Raw genomic sequence first — 23099 nt, 5'->3', positions numbered from 1 at the left:
GGTGATAACCCTTCCCTATGTTTTCCAAAAAGCTTAAAAATAGATTTTTTTAACTGGAGCTACACTTTAACCACTTGCTTACTGGGCACTTAAACCCCCCTCAGTCCCAGACCAATTTTCAGCTTTCAGCGCTGATGCACTTTGAATGACAATTGCGCGGGCATACAACACTGTACCCAAATTAAATTTGTATAATTTTTTTGCCACAAATAGAGCTTTCTTTTGGTGGTATTTAATTACAGCTGGGAGTTTTATTTTTTGCTAAACAAACAAAAAAAGATGCAAAAAAAAAAAATCATGTTTAATAGTTTGTTATAAAATTTTCCAAACAGGTCATTTTTCTCCTTCATTGAAGTGTGCTGATGAGGCGGCACTGATAGGCTGCACTGGTGGGCACTGATAGGCTGCATTGGTGGGCACTGATAGGCTGCACTGGTGGGCACTGATAGGCATAGTTAAGGCGGCACTAATAGGCACAGATAAGGCGGCACCGATGGGCACAGATAAGGCGGCACTGATGGGCAAAGATGGCACGGATGGGTGGCACAGATGGGTGGCACGGATGGGTGGCACTAAGGGGCACTGATAGGTACCACTGATAGATGGGACTGATGGGCACTGATAGGTGGCACTGATAGGTGGCTCTGATAGGTGGCACTGCTGGGCACTGATGAGCGGCACTGATGGGCACTGGTAGATGACACTGATGGGCACGGATATGTGGCACTGGGGTGCAGCACCTTTGTTGAGGCAGATTGTGGGCACTGCTGGGTGGCACTGTGGGCACTGCTGGGTGGCACTGCTGGGTGGCACTGTGGGTACTGCTGGGTGGCACTGACGGGGGGCACTTTTTCTTTTAATGATGTTTAGTGATGAGGGGGCAGGTGGGCACTGGCAGGGCTGGCCGTGATCGGGACTGATGTCCCGATCATGGGCGCTGGTGAACGGCTCTTTTTTTTTCTCCTCGCGCTGTCAGCGCGAGGAGGAATAATAGCCGATTACCGGCTCCGTTATATCACATGATCAGCTGTTATTGGCTGACAGCTGATCACGTGATAAGGGGTCGGGATCGACCCCTTGCTCGGATTAGTGATCAGGCGAGTCTCATAGACTCGCTGATCACAGAGCGCGCCGTACGCGCCCCTCAGGGGGCGCGCAGGCCGCTCGTGCACGGGACGACATCAATAGACGTCGTCCCGGCAAAGGAGATCCGCGCTGTAGCCATTATTCGGCTATAGCGCGGGTCTCAAGTGGTTAATAATGTACCAGTTCAAAATTACAAACAGATTCTACTTAACACAACAAACCCACTCAGTCCCTGTCTTGTTTGCATCTCCTGTATACTGCTGTTCTGAGTATATAGGGCCTGTGGGCCCCACGCCTTTCCTTTTTTTAATATGGGTACGGGGTTCCCCTTAATATCCGTACAAGACCCAAAGGGGCTGGTAATGGGCAGGGAGGGCTACCCATGCCATTTTTCTCAATGATTTTCAACCATATTGCAGGAACCAGATATAACATTAAAACCGCAAGCAGTTTTCAATGATGTAATTTCCGTTTAATGTCATTTTGTGCAGGGACTGTTCTAAACACAGGAAACACGTGGCACTTCACAGGCATACTACAGACACCCCCCAGGCACCATATTTAAAGGATTATTTCACTTTTTTTTTTCACTTTAATCGTCATTAAAATCAGTGCTCCCGCCAAAACTGCCATTTTTAAAAACATTTTAGGCATTGACCCATGTCCCCTGGGGCAGGAGCCAGGTCCCTAAACCCTTTTTAGGACAATATCTTGCATATTAGCCATTAAAATTAGCACTTTTTATTTCGAACGTTCGAGTCCCATAGACTTCAATGGGGTTCTAAAGCTTGCACGAATTTTAGGTCAGTTTGAAAGTTCTGGTGTGGGGGGTGTTCAGCTCATCCCTAACCAGGACAGATGGAGTGCAGACAGTCAGGGACCGCAGAGGCAGGAGCAGATCACCCAGAATGAGAACAGACCCTGCCCCCTGCTGGCATGCCAGGTACCGGGCATCACACACACACCTACCAGCAGACAGGGAGGCACAGGAGAGACTGCAGACAAAGCTAGGGGTCTCTCTCATCCTTCCACTCTCAACCCCCTACCCCCCATACAGTGGGGATTGTGTGGACATCGATAGATTACTGCAAGAGAGTGTCATTGATCCTATCCCCATCCAGCACTGCCACTTATTCCATTTACCAGACTCCCCCCCCAATCACCATCGATCACATTCTACCCCAAGTAGGGTTGCCACCTTTTCTTCAAGCCAAACCCATGACACTGCGCGCTTAACTCAACCCATTCACCGGAATGGGGCTACGCTGCAACCGTGTGCAATGCACATGGCTACAGCACAGTGGCATGGGTTTTTAGGGGTTAAAAACAGGTGGTGAGGAGGCAACATAACGCTTCGTCACCATCTGTCAAATACCTTCAAAGCATGATCCAATTTGGATCACTCTTCAGAGTGCCCTGCGACTCCGTTTACACTTGTGGTTGGGGGGGACAGTAAAAATTAGAGGTTGAGCTGTGTTTTAACTGCTACCCAACTATTCCCCTCAAGCTGAAAAGGCAGCAGAGGGGGATGTATACCTGCCACAGCCAAAATGTTTTGCATCACAATGAGACAAAGCATGTCTGCACTGTTGGGTTCAGCGACCAGTATTGACTGCCGAATGTGGCCCATTCAAGTGAAGGGGGGCTCCACGCATCCATGTGCAATGCATTAAATGACGGAGCGATACTGTGGGGTTTAAACAGGTGGTAAGGAGGTGATATAACACCTCATCCCTGCCTGTCAAATGCCCTCTGAAGAGCAATACAAATGTGTATTGTTCTTCAGAGGGCACCGTGACAGGAGGGGGGCAAGCAGAGTGACAGGAGGGAGCAGGCAGTGTGAAAGGAGGGTGCAGGCAGATGACAGAAGGGGGCAGTGTGAAGGGAGGGGACAGAGTATCAGGAAGGGGCAGAGTGACAGGAGGGGGCAGGATGACAGGAGGGGGCAGGATGACAGGAGGGGGCAGGATGACAGGAGGGGGCAGAGTGACAGGAGGGGCAGGATGACAGGAGGGGTCAGAGTGAAAGGAGGGGGCAGGATGAAAGGAGGGGGCAGAGTGACAGGAGGGGGCAGGATGACAGGAGGGGGCAGGATGACAGGAGGGGGCAGAGTGACAGGAGGGGCAGGATGACAGGAGGGGTCAGAGTGAAAGGAGGGGGCAGGATGAAAGGAGGGGGCAGAGTGACAGGAGGGGTCAGGGTGACAGGAGGGGTCAGAGTGACAGGAGGGAGCAGGATGACAGGAGGGGTCAGAGTGACAGGAGGGGGCAGAGTGACAGGAGGGGGCAGGATGACAGGAGGGGTCAGAGTGACAGGAGGGGGCAGGATGACAGGAGGGGGCAGAGTGACAGGAGGGGGCAGGATGACAGGAGGGGTCAGAGTGACAGGAGGGGGCAGGATGACAGGAGGGGTCAGAGTGACAGGAGGGGGCAGGATGACAGGAGGGGGCAGAGTGACAGGAGGGGGCAGGATGACAGGAGGGGATAAATTGGGTTTAAAGGGATGAGGTGGCAACTCTACATGATGTGCTGTAACCTCGAGCAACTAATCAGCGAGTGGTAATAATATGCTGTAACCTCTGGTATCCAATCACTGCCTGATCTGCTGCATAAACTGATTTGGGGCGAGAAAGGGTTTGCCCGGCGTCCAATCATTATAAAAAGACATAACCATTCTCTGCCACTTCCGCTCGGTGGCTCCAGCATATCCGCTCTGTGCGTTCCACAGCTGCTTCCTGGTTACCATAGTGACAACGTCCTAGTCGATCGACTGGACCATCTCCCACAGTCAGCCGTCCGTTTGTTTTAATGGAGAAGCAGAGTCGCCACTAGAGGGCGAACGTCTGTCAGGAGAAATTGTCCTCAGTGCCAGAGGGTGGGCGGCCATTTTTTTGTAGACCATAGTACGAGAAAGGAGGGGTGGAGTTTAGCTAAAAAAAAAAAAAAAAATCCTCCTGGAGGGGGTGTGAGGTTTGCAGAATGTGTGTCCAGTGAAGAGGAGGTAATAATGTCTTCTTATTATGAGAGAAGGGGGTCTCAGCACTGTGTGTGTGGACTGGATGGGGGGATCATGTCTCCTCCACACATCATCATCTTCCTGCAATTCCTCTGATGTGTAGAACATGAGATGGGGGCTGTGCTCTGGGGATGATGGTGCTGGGGTTTATTCTGTAGACAGTCTTAGTACATCAGAAAAGCAAATGCTTGTGGCAGGAGAGTTATTTTATATGGATCCTCTGATCTTCCTGCCACACAGAGGTAGACCCTTGCCTTCACTGAGCTATATATATATATATATATATATATATATATATATATATATATATATATCTCACACTTGTATCATATTTGATTATATTCTTTTATAGCAGCGACGGACACACAGAGGAGTGGAAGTATATAGAAGGACGTCATGATGCAGGATCAGCCGCCCCTCACATCACTGGGTAAGAGGAGACTTTCATTTCTTGTAAAGGAGAGAAGAGTATTGAGGATCCACCTAGATACACACATCCTCTGATATAAAGACATAGAAACAATGCAAGAGATTTACTCAGTCTGGAGCCATTGTACATGACAACCAATCAGCTTCTACCTTTCATTTTCAAAGGTTAAAGCAGAGCTCCACCCAAAAGGGCAAACTCCGCTTATCCCCCCCACCCCCTCCACTGCCACATTTGGCACCTTTCGGGGGGGGAGCGGGTACTTGGTTTTGACAGGTACCCGCTCCCATTTCTGGCTGACTTCGCTGCAGCAAACTCTTACGGAATTTCAGCCCCCCTCCTCCTTCCCCCCGCCGCCGGGTGATTCACAAATCGCAGCACACTTTGCGCATGCGCAGTAGGGAACCCATTGTGAAGCCGCAAGGTTCCCCTCACCCGAGATGGCGGCGGCAGCACCTGAGAGCCCATATTAAAAAAAACGGCTGGGGTGAAGACATCGCTGGATTCCTGGACAGGTAAGTGTCCTAATATTAAAAGTCAGCAGCTGCAGTATTTATAGCTGCTGACTTTAAACTTTTTCCAAAGAAGCCTGGAGCTATGCTTTAAGTTAAAGAGGAGCAATAACCCCCCCCCCCCCCCCACTAAAAATTACTGCAGCTGATTTTTAATATTAGGACACTTCACTTACCTGTCCAGGGACCCCGCAATGTCAGCACCCCAGACGATTTCTCAGGGTGCTCTCGGGTGCTGCCGCGGCCATTCCTTGAAAGGGAAACTGACAGTGAAGCCTTGTGGCTTCATAGCCGGTTCCCTACTGCGCATGCACGCAGCTTGCTGCGCTTTGGGAATGATCTGGCAGTGAGGGAAAGAGGGGGGCGAGCTTTCGGGGAACTTCACCTAGAATTGGGGATGGGCATCTGTCAAAAACAGGTATTTACTCCCCCCAAAAGGTGGCGGGGGGGGGGGGCAAACAAGCGGAGCTTTCCATTTTGGGTGGAGCTCCACTTTAATCACTTTGTTTCATCATATTTACTATGTTAGAATGATTCGTTTTCCAAAGTCACTTTGTATATTCGGATTCATTTTGTATAGTCATTGTTCAGAATCGATTAGTATTTTCGGAAGTTATTTTGGAAGATTCATTCGTTATGTTGTTATGTTATTTCAGATGCTTCAAGCATTAAGCCCTGGTTCACACAAATATTCGCATGTGAATTGCACAGGAACCAAACCACAAATTCCATTTTTTGAAAGGGCTCAAATCGCACCACATCACACCGAAAAAGTGCGGGGGGGGGGGGGGCGTTGGCGGTGATGCAGAGAGCTCACTTTTGATGAAGACGGTGGCGGCCATCTCCCGGATCTCCCCATACATTCTCTGTAGCGGCGGCGGCGATACAGAGAGATCACTCCAATGAGGACAGCGGTGGCCATCTCCCAGATTTCCCAATACATCCTCCCCCAGGAATGCAGTCGCTTCTCCTCTCGGCCAATCAGGTCTCAGGACCGGCTTCTTAAATTTCCTGGGAGGAGAATCAAGATGACAATAGAGAATATTAATTTGCTATTGTCACATAACTGGGTGGGCTCAGGTTGCAGTGTTTTTTGAAGCCAATTACAGCCTCAGGCTCTAATCATGTGCTTAAAACAAAAAGCAAACATATGAATCCATGCGTCCGGTGCCCTGCATGTAAATTAGGGGCTGGACGCATGGATTAGGAGGGCGGTACCCCTGGGCCCCTAATGGATGGGCTGCCACTGCTTGCCAGCAACAGCATCTTCTGCCAGGTGCCAGTCTTCAGCTGTTTTCATTGGACGGCGCGGGATGATGTCACTCCTGCGCATGCGCAGGAGTCAGTCATCCCAGCGCGCAGGGACTGTGCCAGTAGTGAAAGCTGAGCTGCACATGCCCAGCTCAGTTTACATGCCTGAGAAGCCAGTGAGCAGGCAGGTAGGTGTATTTTATTGTGGATCTCTTCTGCAATAAAGATTCTGCCTGCTTGCTGCTTTTGACAGTGGATCTTTAGTTCCACTTTAAATCCATGGGTTTAGTTCTGCTATTAGGATGTAGTAGCTGCATAGACCAGCTCCTTCTAATGTGACAAGCGTGCAGGTACAGATGAGCATCTCAGAACACCGATAATGTGCACTCAGAGCCACTTACCCGCATGGCTGTTACATTATTCCACAGCCGCTGCGTCCTAATAGACTTGAATGGGTTGCTATCGCGCAGCAGCTCCTGGCTAGGGATGCAGAGAGAAAATGACACGTTCACTGACTCAGCGCCCATTTTAACGATGCAAAAGATGGAAGATGAGGGGTTACTGCTCCAGATTCTGTCTGCTCCAGTTATGATAAATGTTCCCCAATGTATTCAATCAGTGTGTGTGTTTCCTACAGATGGATCCAGTAACAGAAATTCCCCAGAGAGATGTCCCCGTCCTCTGTACCCCCGGGACTCCACACAGGAACATCAGGAGATCCCTCAGGAGGATCAGGTGGGTGGAACTAAAGTTTTTAAATAGCCTGATATTTGCATGTTTCGTGAAATCAAAAATGAAAACCTGGTGAATAGATGCTATATTGTGTCTTCTCCAGGGTGAAGGCCTGATTGTTGTTAAAGTTGAAGATGAAGAAATGTTTGAGGAGAGTGATGATCCATGTAAGGAGGAGGAAATCCCTCCAGAGATCAGCACAGGTGAGTAATAAACACTAAATCCAAAGAGGAGTCCCAGATTCTCCTTGTTCAGTCACTACAATAATCTCTTATTTTTTAACACCCTAAATAAAAAAAACCTGCAAAAGCGTGCTTGGCTCAGTTCCAAAAAAGGTACATAAGATACTTGAGTGCCAAACATGTTTCGTCCCTCAGGTGTGAATGTAGTACCAATCCAGAGACAAGTCCCAGATTCTCCTTGTTTAGTCATTACAACAATCTCTTCTTCTCCCCCCTCCTCTGTCAGTAGACAGTCGTTGTGCCACCAGGAAGAGCACTTCCCTAAGACGTGGTTCCATTGGCTCCAATTTAAATTTAATTCAATAAGTTTTTATTAAATTTTAGGAGCACAAAGAGAGAAAAAACAAGAACAGAATAACAATAACCACAGTTACAGTATTCAATGGGAGAATATTACATAAACGGGAGAAGTTCTAGGGTTGAGAACATATACCCTATTCACATTGCGGATACTGTAGTCACATCAACAGAGCAGAAAGAGAGTATGATGGGGGAATATCTCCCCTCTAGACACCCCAAACGGGATCTTGCTGTGTCCAGAGGGGCAGACAACCCAGTTACTATAATATGAAAATCAGCAGGGAAGATGACAATAGGAACAGGGTACGCCGTATAGGTGAAAGTACCATCCGTAGATCAGGATGCTGAAAAAATAACATGTTATAACTTGAACAGTGGTTAAACTACAACTAGTTAATATAAACAAATGGGTAGAGAAAAAAGCATCTAGAGTGCGTGGACATGTTGGTCGACCCAATAGAGATCGCCAGATGCAGTATGATAGAGCAAAAAAAAAAAAAAGGGAAGGGGGGGGCAGAAGAAGGGGATAGGGGGGAGGGGAGCAGGCTCAGTGCGGTATATTGAAAGAGGGAGTCTATAATGTAAGAGTGGTAATTCAGATGAATAAGGGACGTGATTTGACGAACCATGCATCCCATAATTTCCAACACGCTGTTATTTTAGTTAAGTAACCTTCTGCCACAGCATACATGCGTTCATAAGCATAATGTGTATGTACTAAGCATACAATTTCCGTATGGGAGATTGAAGCGGGGGATTTCCAGTTACGGCTATCACCAGTCTAGTAGCTAATAGAATCTGTGTAATAATATATTGGAGTGCGTGTGGATAAAGCTCTATGCCTATAGACAAAATCGCCAAGGCCGGGATGGTTCAATGGGGATACTGGTTACTTCAGCAATTAGGCGGAATATATCTATCCACAATGATTTGATGTGGGGGCAATCCCAAAGTATATGAAAGAGGGTGCCAGGTGTACCACACTGTCTCCAACAATGTGCGTCTAGGGACTCATTATACAATCGCACACGCGCAGGGGTGAGATACCACCTGAGGGTAAATTTATAAGTGAGTTCCCAAAGGTTAGCAGATTTAGTTGTTTTGTAGATGGAGCGTAGTGCACATTGCCATTGTTGCGGAGATAGGGAAACACCGATATCCTTTTCCCATTTAAGCATGGGAGGAAGGATATCGATGGAGTTTTTACCTTTAAGTGAAGCATAAAAAAGCGAAATGCCTTTGACTGGGGCTACAGTGCTAGTAAAATACTGCAATATTTTCGTGGGCAAGGTAAGATGTGCATGCGGGTGTCTGAGTAAGCAATGCGAGACTTGAATGTATGTGTAATAGTCCCTTGAGGTGAGCGAAAAACTTTGTTGTAGTGTAGGGAACGGGTGGAGAAATTCAGAAGAGTATAAGTCTCCAATATGTGTTATACCTTTTTTTTTTCCAAGGAGCTATCTGCATGTCGGGTATGAGCAAGTTAAGGACTTCGATCGGTATGGGTACCTTACACTGGGTGGCTAGGGTAGGTAAGTTCGTGAGGAGATAGGAAAATGCCTTTACTGATGCACGAACAGTCGGAGATATATGCTTGTCCATTTTACATAAGGAGGGAAAGCTCAGGAGCCAAATTTTCAAGTTGCCACTGGGGATTTGAGAAGCTTCAATGGAGCTCCATTGGTTAAGAGGGTTGGGGGAGAACCATTCTCTCAATTGTGCTAAGACAGCCGCCATGTAGTAGTCCTGCACATCAATGTATCCCATACCGCCAGCTAATTTATGTCTAACGAGGGCTGCATGGTTTACCCTCGTACTTTTACATTGCCATACAAAGTTTCTGAGAAGGGATCGTGTCTGTGTGAAGAAAGACATGGGTATCGGAATGGGCAGTGATCTAAAGAGATAGAGAAGTCGTGGGAGCAAGACCATCTTGAAGGCAGCTAATCTACCTGCGCTAGAAAGTGACAATTTGGAGATTTTATTCAATTCTATAGGTAGTGTATGCAAAAAGGGCAGGTAATTGGTTTGGTATAATGCTGTGGTGTGTGCAGTGAGTTTTATACCTAAGTATGTGAGAGTATTTGTGGACCAGGCATATTGATATCTAGTCTGCAAAAATGTTTGCTGATGTGGAGACATTGCTATTGGCAGGATATAGGACTTAGTAGCGTTAACTTTATAATATGAAACACAGCTGAAATCATCAAGTACAACTTGTACCGAAGCCAGGGAAGTGACGGGGTTAGTTAATGCAAAAATAATGTCGTCCGCAAAAAGGCTGATTCTGTGATCAGTGTTTCCAATGAGAAAACCAGAGATGGCAGTGTGGGATCTAATTTTAGTTGCGAGGGGTTCTATCATGAGATCAAATATCAGGGGCGAGAGGGGGCAGCCTTGTCTCGTGCCGTTCGTGATGGGAAATGGCGTAGAAAGCATAGATAAACAATAGACTTGGGCTGAGGGGGTAGAGTATAAAGCGAGAATTGCAGTGAGGATAAAACCTTGAAATCCAAATTTTTCCAGGGTAAGTTTTAGATATTGCCAGTGAACCAGATCGAATGCCTTCTCCGCATCCAAAGAAAGGAGCAGAGAAGGCACTCGATGGGTCGCTGCATAATGAATGATGTTGATCATACGCCGTGTGGCATCAGAAGTCTGGCGACCTTTGACAAAGCCAGATTGGTCAGGGTGTATTAATAATGGCAATATGTCAAGTAGTCTAGAGGAGATCACTTTCGCATACAGTTTTACATCATGATTGAGAAGAGAAATAGGACGAAAATTCTGTGGTAGGTTTGGCTCCTTCCCTGGCTTCGGTATGGTAACAATCAAAGCTTTAAGCATTTCCTGAGGAAAGGAGGCGGAGGAGGCAGCAGAATTGAAAACAGGAGTCAAGTGTTCAACAAGTACATGGGCGAATTGTTTATAATATTCACCTACAAAGCCATCCGGACCGGGGGCTTTGTTGTTGGGTAAAGTTTGGATGGCTTTTCTAAGTTCATCTTGTGTGAATGGGGTATTTAGTTGTTCCAACTGCTGAGGGGTCAGTTGGGGAAGATTGACTGAGTGTAAGAAGGCCTGAATTTGGGAGGGTTGAGGCTGATGAAGTGTAATATCATCAGCGAGGTTGTACAGACCACTGTAATATTCGCTAAAAGCATTAGCAATAGCTTGTGGATTAGTCAACTTAGAGTTGGTGGTAGGGTGGAGCAAAAAGGGTATAGGCGATTTGGATACATGGCCTTTGATCTGATGTGAAAGTAGTTTGCCGGGTTTATTACCCTCAGCAAAAAATTTCATTCTAAAGCGTTTTTGTAGTTTGTCATGGGTTTCTAACAGTAAAGTTCTGAGTTCGAGTCTGAGGGAAGTCAGTTGGGATTTGAGAGCCAGAGTAGGGTTCTGTTTGTTCATGGAATCAGTGTTTTGTATTTTAGCAAGGATGTCATCTAAACGCTGCCTCCTACGTCTCCTATCTCTAGCTCCGTATTGAATAAACAAGCCCCTCATGTACGCTTTATGAGACGCCCATAACACATGAGGGTCTGTAACTGAGTCTTTGTTTTGCAAGAAGAAAGCTAATAAGTTTTCAGATAACAGGTCTGTATACGGGTCCGTTTGCAGAATCCTAGTGTTAAGTCTCCACAAGTAGGCCGGAGGGGTTTTAGCAGAGTCTTCAATAGTTATGCTATTGAGTTATGCTATTGAGTTATGCAGAGTCTTCAATAGTTATGGAGAGTGGTCAGACCACGTCGTGGAGTGAATAGTGGAGGAAGAGATTTTTTGAAGGGTCCAAGGATCTGTGAGAAAGAGGTCAATGCGCGAGTAAGAATTGTGGCAGGAGGAGAAAAAGTAAAGTCCTTTTCATCAACATGCAGGCATCTCCAAACATCGTATAGACGAAAGCGAGAAAGAAGGGGATTTAAAGCTGGTCTAGGTCTCTTGGTGCGGATCGAGGAGTCCAGGGCAGGGTCAGGGGTGCAGTTAAAGTCTCCACACCATATCACTGCTCCTTGCTGAGCTGTAGCTATTTTCTTATGGAGCTTACGTAGGAATCGTGTTTGGTGCGCATTAGGAGCGTAGGAGTTAATAATAGTGTAAGGGGTAGTATTGATCGTGCAAGTTAAAATGATGTATCGACCATCGGGGTCCAGGATAACCTGGGTGAGTTGGAATGCGAGGGAATTGCGAATGACAATAAGAACTCCTTTCTTTTTGGAGGTAGCATTGGCCATATAAACTGTACTGAAGTTCTTGTTTGTACAAGAAGGAGGGTGGCTACCCAAGAAGTGTGTCTCTTGTGCACACAGGATATCACATTGGGTTTGCTTGGCAAGTGACCATAGAGAGGTCCTCTTAGCAGGATGGTTTAATCCTTTGGCATTGATGGAGACAATTTTGATGGTCATGTTTGCAGGTTAGGACGGGAGGAACTGTAGTAGCTGGAAAGTTACCTGAAGTACTGCAGGAGAGAGAAGCGGGTCCAAGAGGAGATTATGTGCAATTTCAAGGGATGCTGCCGGAGAAAGCGTTGATAGTTGATCAAAACGATGTGTGGGTGAGGATGTAGACGTCTTTTCCAGGAAAAACAGATACTTATGTAGACCTGCTGGGAGAGGGTAGGAGGAAGAGAAAAACAAAGCGCACAAAAAAAAAGACAAAGTTGGATGAATCAAAGCATAAAAAGCAAGTGTCTAAGCCTCTAGATGCGAAGAGATACTGCCCGTTGATCAGCCAGAGAACCGTGCTGTAGTCGCTTACAGTGGCAGTAAGAGAAAAAACAAAATAAAAAAATAAAAAAAATAAACCAATGCAAAAGTGTTTCCAATAGAACAGACCTGAGCACACCAGTGCCAGGAAACACTAAGTGGGGGTAAAGAGTTTTTGTACCGAGCGTGAATATGAGCATAGGACACACCGAATCGGCATGCAGTGATCACAAAACCGGGACCCTAGGTAGGGAGTTGATTTCTGCGGGATCTTGGCGGGAGAGATTGAGGAGACATGGCACCTGTGTTGCTTTGATCCATGGGGGTCGCTTCACTATGAGAAGGAACAATGTTCCAGTTTCGCAGGAGTCTCAGGCCTTGTTGCAGCGAATGGACTAGGTGTTTCGATCCCTCGTATTGGATAGAGATTTTGGATGGTGCAATCCATTGATACTGGATTTGATTGTTGCGCAGCGCCTTGGTGATAGTATTGAGTTGTCTGCGTCTGCTTAGGGTATGTTGAGACAGATCAGCATATACCTGCAGGTGGCCATAAGGGTCAGGGAGAGAGGGCAGCCCTCTTACTGTGTGCATAAATTGCTCCTTAATATGATAGAAGTGCACCCTAAGGATAACATCCCTAGGTACAGCATCAGGGAGGAAAGAGGGTTTAGGTAGCCTGTGTATACGATCAATAACTAGTTCAATGCCTTTTGCATCAGGGAGTATAGCTTTAAGAAGGTTTTTAGCAAATAAAGGCAGCTCAGTGTTCTGAACTGATTCAGGAATTCCACGGATTTTAAAGTTGTTGCGTCTGGCCCTGTCCTCTAAATCTGCGATTTTATCTTTAATCCAGCATGTTTCTTGGGCCTGTGCTTCCTGGGCATCAATCATGTCATTAATAGTAATAGTGACATCCCCCATATTTGCCTCAAGTTGCGTGGCTCTGTCTTCTAATGCATTAATGCTACTACCAAAGTTCTGCATAAGGGACATCATGTCAGACTGCAAAGAACTTCTAAGGGACATCAGCATCTCTTTGAGAGTAGTGTCCATGACTGCCTGACCTGCTGTGGGAAAGGAGGCAATGGCGTCTGGTTGTGGGCTTTGCTGAGGGAAGACATAGGGCATGGTGGCGGCCTGGACACTATCCTGAGGTAAACCATTATCCAGTCGCATCTTAGATTTCGCCGGACTATTCGTCAGCGGCGTTCCTGGAGGCGATGTGTAGGAGTTTTCCCCCGTGGTAGCACTTACCAGTGCGGTGTGATGCGCGGGGATGTTCTCTCCGTGATGAGGAGAAGCAGCTGCCATCCTCAGCCCGCAGCGGGACGGAGCCTCGGCGCCATTTTGGTTGCGCCGTGTGGACGGCTGATACATGAATGCCGTCAGTTTCCGAGGGATCCTGTCCTCCTTTCTTTTGAGGGACATCTCTCCTCTGCTTTGTGGTAAAAGCGCCGGCCAGTCGGTGAAAAAATAATTCCCGGGAAGTGCTGTAAGCCGCCGATTTGTGCCGTCAGTGTGGAGAGCCCTGTATTCAAGCGGCCATCTTGGTCACGCGCCGGACACGCCCCCCCAATTTAAATTTATTATGTCCTCTTAATGAAAAATCCCCACTGGCAGCAGGATAGAAGCCCCTTTCCCTTTTTTCCCCTTCCTCTTTCCTATCGCCCTCCTTTTTTTATTTTCTTCCCTTTCTTTCTATTATTTTTTTCTTATTTCATTCTTGCAATATAAAAAAAATGTTTTTTTAGTGTGGCTTTAGACTTTAGTCTCAAACAGGGGCGGACTGACAACTCATGGGGCCCCCGGGCAATAGAAGATTATGGGGCCTCCAGTCAATAGAAGATTATGGGGCCCCCGGGCAATAGGAGATTTTGGGGCCACACAGTATACACACACATACAGTATACACACACAGACACACAGTATACACACAGAATACACATACACACACTGAAAAGGTACTGGAGAGGTGGGGCAGATATAATCTTGGTATTTTTTTAAAAACACAGATTTTTACATACTGTCCCTGGTTTTATTGAGGCTGGCAACCCTGATGGGGCCCCCTAGTGGCATGGGGCCCTCGGGCAGTGCCCAAGTGCCCCAATGGTCGGTCCGTGCCTGGTCTTAATTCTCTTATGAATGAGATACCTTATAGCTGTGTATGTTCAATGTGGTGCTCTATACCAGGGGTCTCCAAACTTTCTTAACAAAGGGCCAGTTTACTGTCCTGAAGACTTTAGAGGGCTGAACTGTGGTTGATGGGGGGAGAAAAAGTCCCGGCGTCCAGTGGGAGTAAACAATGTTCTATCTTTGGTGCCAGTGAATGAATAGTGCCCCATTGTTAGTGTCAATGGAAATAATTTCTGCCCCATCGCTGGAGTCAGCGGGAGGAATTGTTCCCTTTTCTTGGTGTCACTGAAAGAATTTGTGCCCCATCATTGGTGTCAGTCTGAGGAATAGTGGCCCATCATTGGTATCATTGAGAAATATCGTGCCCTTTTGATGGTATCAGTAGGAGGAATAATGACCCATTGTTGGTGTCAGCAACAGAAATTATCATCAATTGTTGGTGTCAGAGGATAGAATAGTACCCCAAGGGCCAGATAAAGACAAGCAAAGGGCCACAGTTTGGAGACTGCTGCTCTATGCTGTGTAAATAATCTGTTATTATTCTGTTGCTTACCGAAAAAAGAGACGTGACCAGTCTCCCCCCACACACACTCTCTGGGGTCTCTCATACATCTCAGTACAGGGGGCTTCACTCTCATCTTTATTCACAGACCCCGGAGACACCAGAGGGACTCAGAGAGACGCCAAAGCTGAGGAGGAGGAAGATAGAACTGTGAGGATTAAAGTGGAGGAAATTCCAATGGAGATCAGCACAGGTGAGGAATAAAAACTATATTTGGAAAATGTCCGTCAAACGGTACAATTTGCCAATGCAAAATTTCTCCTCTGTCACAGGAAACTTCCTTTTTACAATATAAATGATGTCATTTTTCACAGTAATACATTTTTATTACATTTTACTGGGCATTGTAACAACAGAGCACAAAGTGTTTCAACACGTATTTATCACGGGCACTTACACTGCATGTTTTTTTGTTTTTTTTAACCTCACAGAGACCGAGGATGAAGGTTTTTTCAGGGCCTGTTCTGATGTCAAGGAGAGGATCTGTGGCCTTTTTACTTTCCCTGACTTTGGGGGTCTCGCTTCTGGAGAGCCCTCACCTAGTACTTAAAGCAGGGATATGAAATTAGCGGACCTCCATCTGTTGCAGAACTACAAGTCCCATGAGGCATAACAAGCCATAAGCATGACACCCAGGGGCAGAGGCATGATGGGACTTGTAGTTTTGCAACAGCTTGAGGTCCGTTAATTGCATATCCCTTACTTAAAGGATCAAGGTCAAAGGTCCACCTGGCTTCTACTATAGCATTGATGGAGAACCTTGGCACCCCAGATGTTTTGGAACTACATTTCCCATGATGCTCTTGCACTCTGCAATTTAGTGGAGCATCATGGGAAATGTAGTTTCAAAACATCTGGAGTGCCAAGGTTCGCATTACTGGACCTTCAATGCCTTCAATGAATAACAGTGTAGCACTTCATATAAAACGAAAAAAAATAAAATAAATATTGCATAATGGAAACTCAATGGATAGCGGTATTAGAATATGAGAAAAAAATGCTCATAGCATAATCCCGTATGCAACAATTTATTAAAATAATACCCATAAAAACTCACATTTAGTAATGATAACGAAATGCAGCCAACGACGAGTGCCGAGCTCTTCTCCTTCAGTCAGAAAGTGAAAGTGCCTAGTGCTCCAAGCTTTACATATACATTGTACACTCACATCAGTCCCTACCCGCAAGGAGCTTACACACACATACATATACTAGGGCCAATTTAGACAGAAGCCAATTAACCTACCAGCATGTCTTTGGAGTGTTGGAGGAAACCAGAGTACCTTAGCTTAGCCAGAGTCCAGTAACCGGATCGAGTTGTCAGCCAGGCCAGAGCTCAATAACCAGATCGGGTAATCAGCCAGGCCAGAAGTCAAGGATCCAAGTGGAGCAACAGCAAGCAGGGTAAAGAGCCAGAAGGGATGTCAGCAAGCCAGTCTTTAAACAGAACCACAGGAGATGGTTTCTTGTGATGTGACCAAGGTGAAGGCAGAGATGAAGTGAGCTGGACAGCTTTAAGTAGGCGGATCAGACGAGTAGGATCAGGAACAGCTGGGTGACTGTGGAGAGAGATGAGAGCTGGCAATTAGCCGACAGCTGAGCAGCCAGCCTAGAGAAGAAAGGACTAAGCCAGCCCTGACAGTGACCCTTCATAAATATTGTATTATATTTGTTGAGAATCGAAACGCTTCCCATTGTTGCCATATTTTTGGCATTTGATTTCTTATGTTCTCTCTTCCCTCCTTATCTGTTCCTCCATGTGTTGCATTTCATTCATTTCACAAACCCACTCTGCTATTGTAGGGCTTGTTGCTTTTCACCAGTTTTGGGCTATTATTGTCCTGGCAGCTGTTATCATGTGGTGAAGAACATTTGCCCTAATAAATTTAATTGACCCTGGTATTTTGGATAATATTGACATACTGACATTTGGCTGTATCTCAATTTCTGACACCTTCTGGTATATCTCAAATATCTTATACCAGAAATCCCTCACCATATGACACCCATACCAGATATGTATCATTGTTCTTCTAGCCATAAGACATCTCCAACATATCTCTGTATTATCCTTATTTATTTTATTTAAGCTCACTGGGCTCCAGTACCACCTCATCATGATGTTATAATTTCTTTCTTGATGTTTAACCGCTACTGATAGTTTATGTATTAATGAAAATGCCTTCCCAATCTATTAGTGAAATGGGATTCTCTATTTAATTTTCTCATTTTCTCATGCATACTAATTCATTGAGGGTTCCAGAGAGAAGTAGATTCACTCACTCTGAATCCCTTGAGCTCCTCCAATGTTTGCGGTGGTATCTCCCGCAAGCGTCACCCACACTTCCCTGCTGGGTCCCTAGCTTCGCACTCCAGATACTTCTCAAGCTTTACCCCTACTAATTGGCTTGGTCTCTGGCTTGACTCACAAGGCTGTTCTGCAAGCGTCACCCCTGACTTGATCGCTGCCTGAAGTTTCCCGATTCTCCACCGTGCCCGTTTGGTGAGAATGCTGCTCCGGTACTTGCTTCAGTTACTCCCTGTGGTCCCTGGTAAAGGTGATTGGTCCCTTAGTGGCAACAGCTTCCCGTCTACCCCCGACCATGACAAGTTCTCTGGTGGCAGAACTGTCACTTCTGGTTGGACTGCAACCCGCAATCCCAACCCTGCACTGCCCTCGGGATAGGCCCAATCTCCGGCTTAGCAGCCCAGGGCATACGACCATCCACTCAGACAGTCATCCAGGTGACACGCAACATAGATCACCTGACTCCACCCAAATATATAGGCTCTACCAGCAGGCCAAGGAATCCAAGAAAACCCCTGCTCATTGGCTGAGACACGCCACATACCCTACCACCAAGTGCCCAGCCACCTAGCGGTAGAAGAGAAAAGTACAACAAGGCCAAACTTAGTGAGAAATCAATGGATCTCTAACAATTGACCAAAATAGCTACTTCTGGCAAGTAATTTGTGAGGAGCATCCCTGACTAAACCCCAGGGTGCTACATATGTTTATTCAGATTATGTACAGTGCCTTGAAAAAGTATTCATACCCCTTGAAATTGTCTACATTCTGTCATGTTACAACCAAAAATGTAAATGTATTTTATTGGGATTTTATATGATAGACCAACACAAAGTGGCACATAATTGTGAAGTGGAAGGAAAATGATAAATGGTTTTTAACATTTTTTTACAAATAAATATTTGAAAAGTGTGGCGTGCATTTGTATTTAGCCTCCATTTACTCTGTTACCCTTAACTGAAATCTAGTGGAACCAATTGTCTTCAGAAGTCACCTAATTAGTAAGTAGAGTCCACCTGTGTATAATTTAATTTCAGTATAAATGCAACTGTTCTATGAAGCCCTCAGAGATTTGTTAGTGAAAATTAGTGAACAAACGGCATCATAATGGCGAAGGAACACACCAACCAGGTCAGGGATAAATTTGTGGAGAATTTTAAAGCAGGGTTAGGTTATAAAAAAAATATCCAAAGCTTTGAATATCTCATGGAGCTCTGTTCAATCCATCATCCAAAAATGGAAGGAGTATGGCACAACTGTAAACCTACCAAGACATGCCGTCCACCTAAACTGAAAGGCCGGGCAAGGAGAGCATTCATCAGAGAAGCAGCCAAGTGGTAACTCTGGAGGAGCTGCAGAGATCCACAGCTCAGGTGGGAGAATCTGTCCACAGGACATCTATTAGTTGTACACTTCACAAATTTGGCCTTTATGGAAGAGTGGCAAGAAGAAAGCCATTGTTGAAAGAAAGCCATAACTAGTCCTGCTTGCAGTTTGCGAGAAGCCATGTGGGAGACACGGCAAACTGTGTAGGAAGGTGCTCTGGTCAGATGAGACCAAAATGTAACTTTTTGGCCTAAAAGCAAAACGCTATGTGTGGCAGAAAACTAACACTGCACATCGCCCTGAACACACCATCCCCACCGTGAAACATGGTGGTGGCAGCATCATTTTGTGCGGATGCTTTTCTTCATCAGTGACAGGGAAGCTGGATCTAGGCAAATACAGGCAATCTTAGAAGAAAACCTGTTATGCCCTGTACACACGGTAGGAGTTTCAAGCCTTAATCTAGGCTTACCTGTAGGTCAAAGTGGTTTGTAAGGGTTTACAACCACTTTAATTTAGCCATAAAAGCACAGAACTGTACAGAAGAGGGAAAGAAAACAAGGAAAAATGTATCAGCCCTTGTACACACGGTCAGACATTCCGATGGAAAATGTCCGATCGGACCATGTTGTTGGATAATCTGACCGTCTGTGGGCTCCATCGGACTGTTTCCGTCGGAATATCTGACCGACAAAGTTTTAGAGCTGGGCTGTAAAAAATTTCCGACAACATGATCCGATCGGACTTTGTTCGATCATTTGTAGAGAATTCCGATCGTACAAAGTGGCACGCATGCTCAGATCAAATTCCTAGACCAAAGCTATTGGCTACTAGCCTGAACGTAGTCCCGTCGTAACTAAATAACATCATCACGTTCTGAACGATCGGATTTTCTGACAACTTTGTCTGACCGTGTGTATGCAACACCAGTTTCGGACAAAATCCGACGGATTTTGTTGTCGAAATGTCCGACCGTGTGTACAAGGGCTCACAGTTTGCTTAAGCTGAGGCTTAGTGCTGCCACGTTTTTTTTTTTTTGTGCCACCAAGTTTTTTAACCCTGCCACCCAAGTCACTGGTCTGCAAATGGCATTATGGTAAAGCCCTAAATATATGTGCTGATTTCAAAAGAACCAATGTCCTGTTGATTTTTTAGGCTGAAGTTTTCTAAGCCTGATTATTTCTTGTTTTACTTATTTCCTCCAGATGGACGATACAGAAGGTACAACACAGAAGGACTTCCCATTGTCTCCGCAGATTGTCAAGTAGATGATGATGTCAAATCAGCTTCTTTGGAAGAGAATGCCATTGACCCAGATCTTCATCCAGCACCTCACAGTGCAGATCCGTCATCTAATCCATCCCAGCCTGTTACCCATCATGTGGCTCGTACAGGGGGTGAAACGTTCCCGTGTTCCATATGTGGAAAATGCTTTGTCTGTAAGGCAAAACTCATCTCCCATCAGAGAATTCACACGGGGGAAATGCCATACTCTTGCTCCGAATGTGGGAAATTTTTTCTCCAGAAGTCATCTCTTAAAATGCATGAGAAAGTTCACACAGGAGACAAGCCGTATTCCTGTTCCGAGTGTGGGAGATCTTTTTCCGAAAGAACAAACCTTGCTAAGCATGAAAGGACGCACACGGGGGAGAAGCCATTTTCCTGTTCTGAATGTGGTGAGTGTTTTACCCAGAAATCCACTCTAATTAGACATGAAAAAGTCCATACTGGGGTAAAGCCGTTTTCCTGTTCTGAATGCGGAAAATGCTTCACAGAGAGGACCACTCTCATCGCACACCAGAGGACTCATACGGGGGTAAAGCCATATTCCTGTTTTAGTTGCGGGAAATGTTTTGCCCAGAAAGCAACTCTTATTAAACATGAAAAGGTTCACACGGGTGAGAAACCGTATTTGTGTTCCCTGTGCGGGAAATGCTTTACAGATAGGTCGCGTCTCGCTAACCATCAGAAAACTCACACAGGAGTGAAGCCGTTTGCATGTTCTGAATGTGGAAAGTGTTTCACGGAGAAGACATCCCTTGTGAGACATGAGAGACTTCACACTGGTGAAAAGCCGTTTTCATGTACGGAGTGCGGAAGGTGTTTTACTCAAAAGTCAACTCTTGTCAAACACGAGAAAGTTCACACAAGGTGATTGGAAATGTAATACTTCTATATAGCACAAAGGTTTGTTATATAAAGACAATGGAACTGCTGACATCAACTTTTTCCTGCACTTCTTGGAAGGAAATGTACAGTATAAAGTTTCTTTGGAGCTTGCAAGGTGGAACTTTTTACATGGTAATACTATGCTGCTCTGCTGAAAAAAAAATGGTTGACCAAGCTCAGATTACAAATGCTTTTGAATGAGTTAGAACATTGACTTAACCCACTTGCTTGCATCCCTGCCTCTTTGTTTAGACCAGCCTTTCTCAAGCTTTTGAACACAGAGGAACCCTTGAAATAGTTCTCCGGTCTCAGGGAAACCCTGCTAAAAATTAGAAATCTACAACTCATGATACATTAGTGTGATGGTCAGTGGGAAGAATGGTCCTTAGAATTGTGGTCGTCATTGGGAAGAATTACCTCCTTACAGATAGCTAAAAAGATCAATGGTGTCAATGGGAACTTATCTGAGAGGCAGAAATTGCCCAATGCTGAAGGAACCCCTAGCAACCTCTGAAGGGAGCCTAGGGTTCCACGCAACCCCTAGCAACCTTCGGAGGAGCCCTAGGGTTCCCACGGAACCCTGGTTGAGAATCACTGGTTTAGACCAAGGTTTCTCAACCAGGTTTCCATGGAACCCTGGGGTTCCTCCAGAGATTGCTAGGGGTTCCTTGAGCAATGAGAAATGTCTGCCTCTCGGATAAGATCACAATGACACCACTGATCTTTTTAGCTATCTGTGGGGGTAATCCTTCCTAATGACCACAAGTGTAAGGAGCATTCTTCCCACTGACCATCACACTAATGCAGCCATTCTCAACCAGGGTTCAGTGGAACCCTAAGGTTCCTCCAGAGGTGGCTAGGGGTTCCTTGAGCTGTGGCTGATTTACCTCCTGTTTGATGATGCCTGTATAATTCTGAGCCAATGCCACTTGGAGTAGCCAGTGGGATGAGTCCAATGATCTTTATAGCTCTCTGTAAGGGGGCTATTCTTACACTGACTAACAAAGTAAGCCCTTGTACACACGGTCGGACATTCCGACGGAAAATGTCCGATCGGACCGTGTTGTCGGATAATTCGACTGTGTGTGGGCTCCATTGGACTGTTTCCATCGGAATATCCGACCGACAAAGTTTTAGAGCTAGATATAAAACTTTCTGACAACATGGTCCGATGGGACTTTGTCCGATCATTTGTAGAGAATTCCGATCGGACAAAGTGCCACGCATGCTTAGATCAAATTACGAGACCAAAGCTATTGGCTACTAGCCTGAACGTAGTCCTGTCGTAACGAAATTACGTCATCAAGTTCTGAACGATCGGATTTTCCAACAACTTTGTCCGACGGTGTGTATGCAACACCAGTTTCGGGCAAAATCCGTTGGACAAAATCCGACGGATTTTGTTGTCGGAATGTCCGACCGTGTGTACAAGGGCTAAGGGGCATTGTTTCCACTGACCCCCAATGAATGGGTTTTATCAGGGGTTCCCCAAGACCTGAAAATAATTTTACGGGTTCCCCTGGGCTAAAAAGGTTGAGAAAGGCTGCACTAATGTATCATGAGATGTAGATACAGTGGGGGAAATAATGATTTGATCCCCTGCAGATTTTGTAGGTTTGCTCACTTACAAAGAAATGAAGGATCATAGGTGTATTTTATATGATAGAGACAGAATATCAACCACAAATCCAGAAAAAAACACGATACAAATGTTATAAATTAAGTTGTAGCTCAGTGAGTAAAATAAGTATTTGGTAGCAACCAACAATAATTCTGGCTATAGTATGTGCTCATGTGGTACACGGATTAGCCCTGTCAAATTAAGAAGGTCCTCCTAACAACAACTTGTTATGTGTATCAAAGACACCTGTCCACAGAATCTCTTTCTTCCATTCAAACCTCAGCATCATGGGAAAGACCAAAGAGCTGTCAAAGGACATCAGGGACAAGATTGTAGACCTGCACAAGGCTGGAATGGGCTACAAGAAGCTTGGTGAGAAGGAGACAACTGTTGGAGCGATTATTCACAACTGGAAATACAGAAAAAACAGCAATCGCCCTCGGTCTAAAGCTCCATGCAAGGTTTTGCCTTTATGGGATAAGGATGATCATAAGAAAAGTGAGGGATCAGCCCAGAACTACACGGGAGGAGCTTGTGAATGATCTCAAGGCAGTTGGGACCACAGTCACCAAACAAACCATTGGTAACACAATACACAGCCATGGACTGAAATCCTTCAGCGCTCGCAAGGTTCCCGCCCTGAAGAAGACACATATACAGGCCCATCTGAAGCTTGCCAGTGAACATCTAAATGATTCAGAGA

At 45.8% G+C, this 23099-nt stretch overlaps 1 protein-coding gene across 2 annotated transcripts; it reads left to right on the top strand.

Annotated features, from left to right (window-relative positions):
* The first annotated feature begins 4017 nt into the window (after positions 1-4017).
* LOC143973630 (uncharacterized) lies at positions 4018-21247 on the top strand. Of its 2 annotated transcripts, none has more exons than XM_077474490.1 (6): positions 4018-4086; positions 4454-4531; positions 6929-7026; positions 7127-7226; positions 15061-15165; positions 19812-21247. In XM_077474490.1, the coding sequence occupies exons 2-6, from the start codon at positions 4498-4500 to the stop codon at positions 20759-20761; spliced, it is 1287 nt and encodes a 428-aa protein (XP_077330616.1). In that variant the 5' UTR covers positions 4018-4086; positions 4454-4497; the 3' UTR covers positions 20762-21247. The 2 variants fall into 2 exon arrangements, with proteins under 2 accessions (XP_077330616.1, XP_077330617.1); XM_077474491.1 differs by having other exon boundaries at positions 4040-4086; positions 7104-7226.
* The last annotated feature ends 1852 nt before the right edge of the window (positions 21248-23099 follow it).

This window comes from Lithobates pipiens, unplaced genomic scaffold, assembly GCF_037356315.1.
Source record: "Lithobates pipiens isolate NorthernLeopardFrog02 unplaced genomic scaffold, aLitPip1_a1.2 Scaffold_88, whole genome shotgun sequence".
Lineage (NCBI taxonomy): Eukaryota > Metazoa > Chordata > Amphibia > Anura > Ranidae > Lithobates > Lithobates pipiens.
This window is presented reverse-complemented; position numbering and strand designations above follow the sequence as displayed.

Excerpts from the sequence above, each read along its gene's own strand:
- LOC143973630 (XM_077474490.1), top strand. The coding sequence starts at position 4,498 with ATGATGCAGGATCAGCCGCCCCTCACATCACTGG. Across the intron at positions 4,532-6,928 it reads GCCGCCCCTCACATCACTGG|ATGGATCCAGTAACAGAAAT; the intron begins GTAAGAGGAGAC and ends TGTTTCCTACAG. Across the intron at positions 7,227-15,060 it reads CCCTCCAGAGATCAGCACAG|ACCCCGGAGACACCAGAGGG; the intron begins GTGAGTAATAAA and ends CTTTATTCACAG.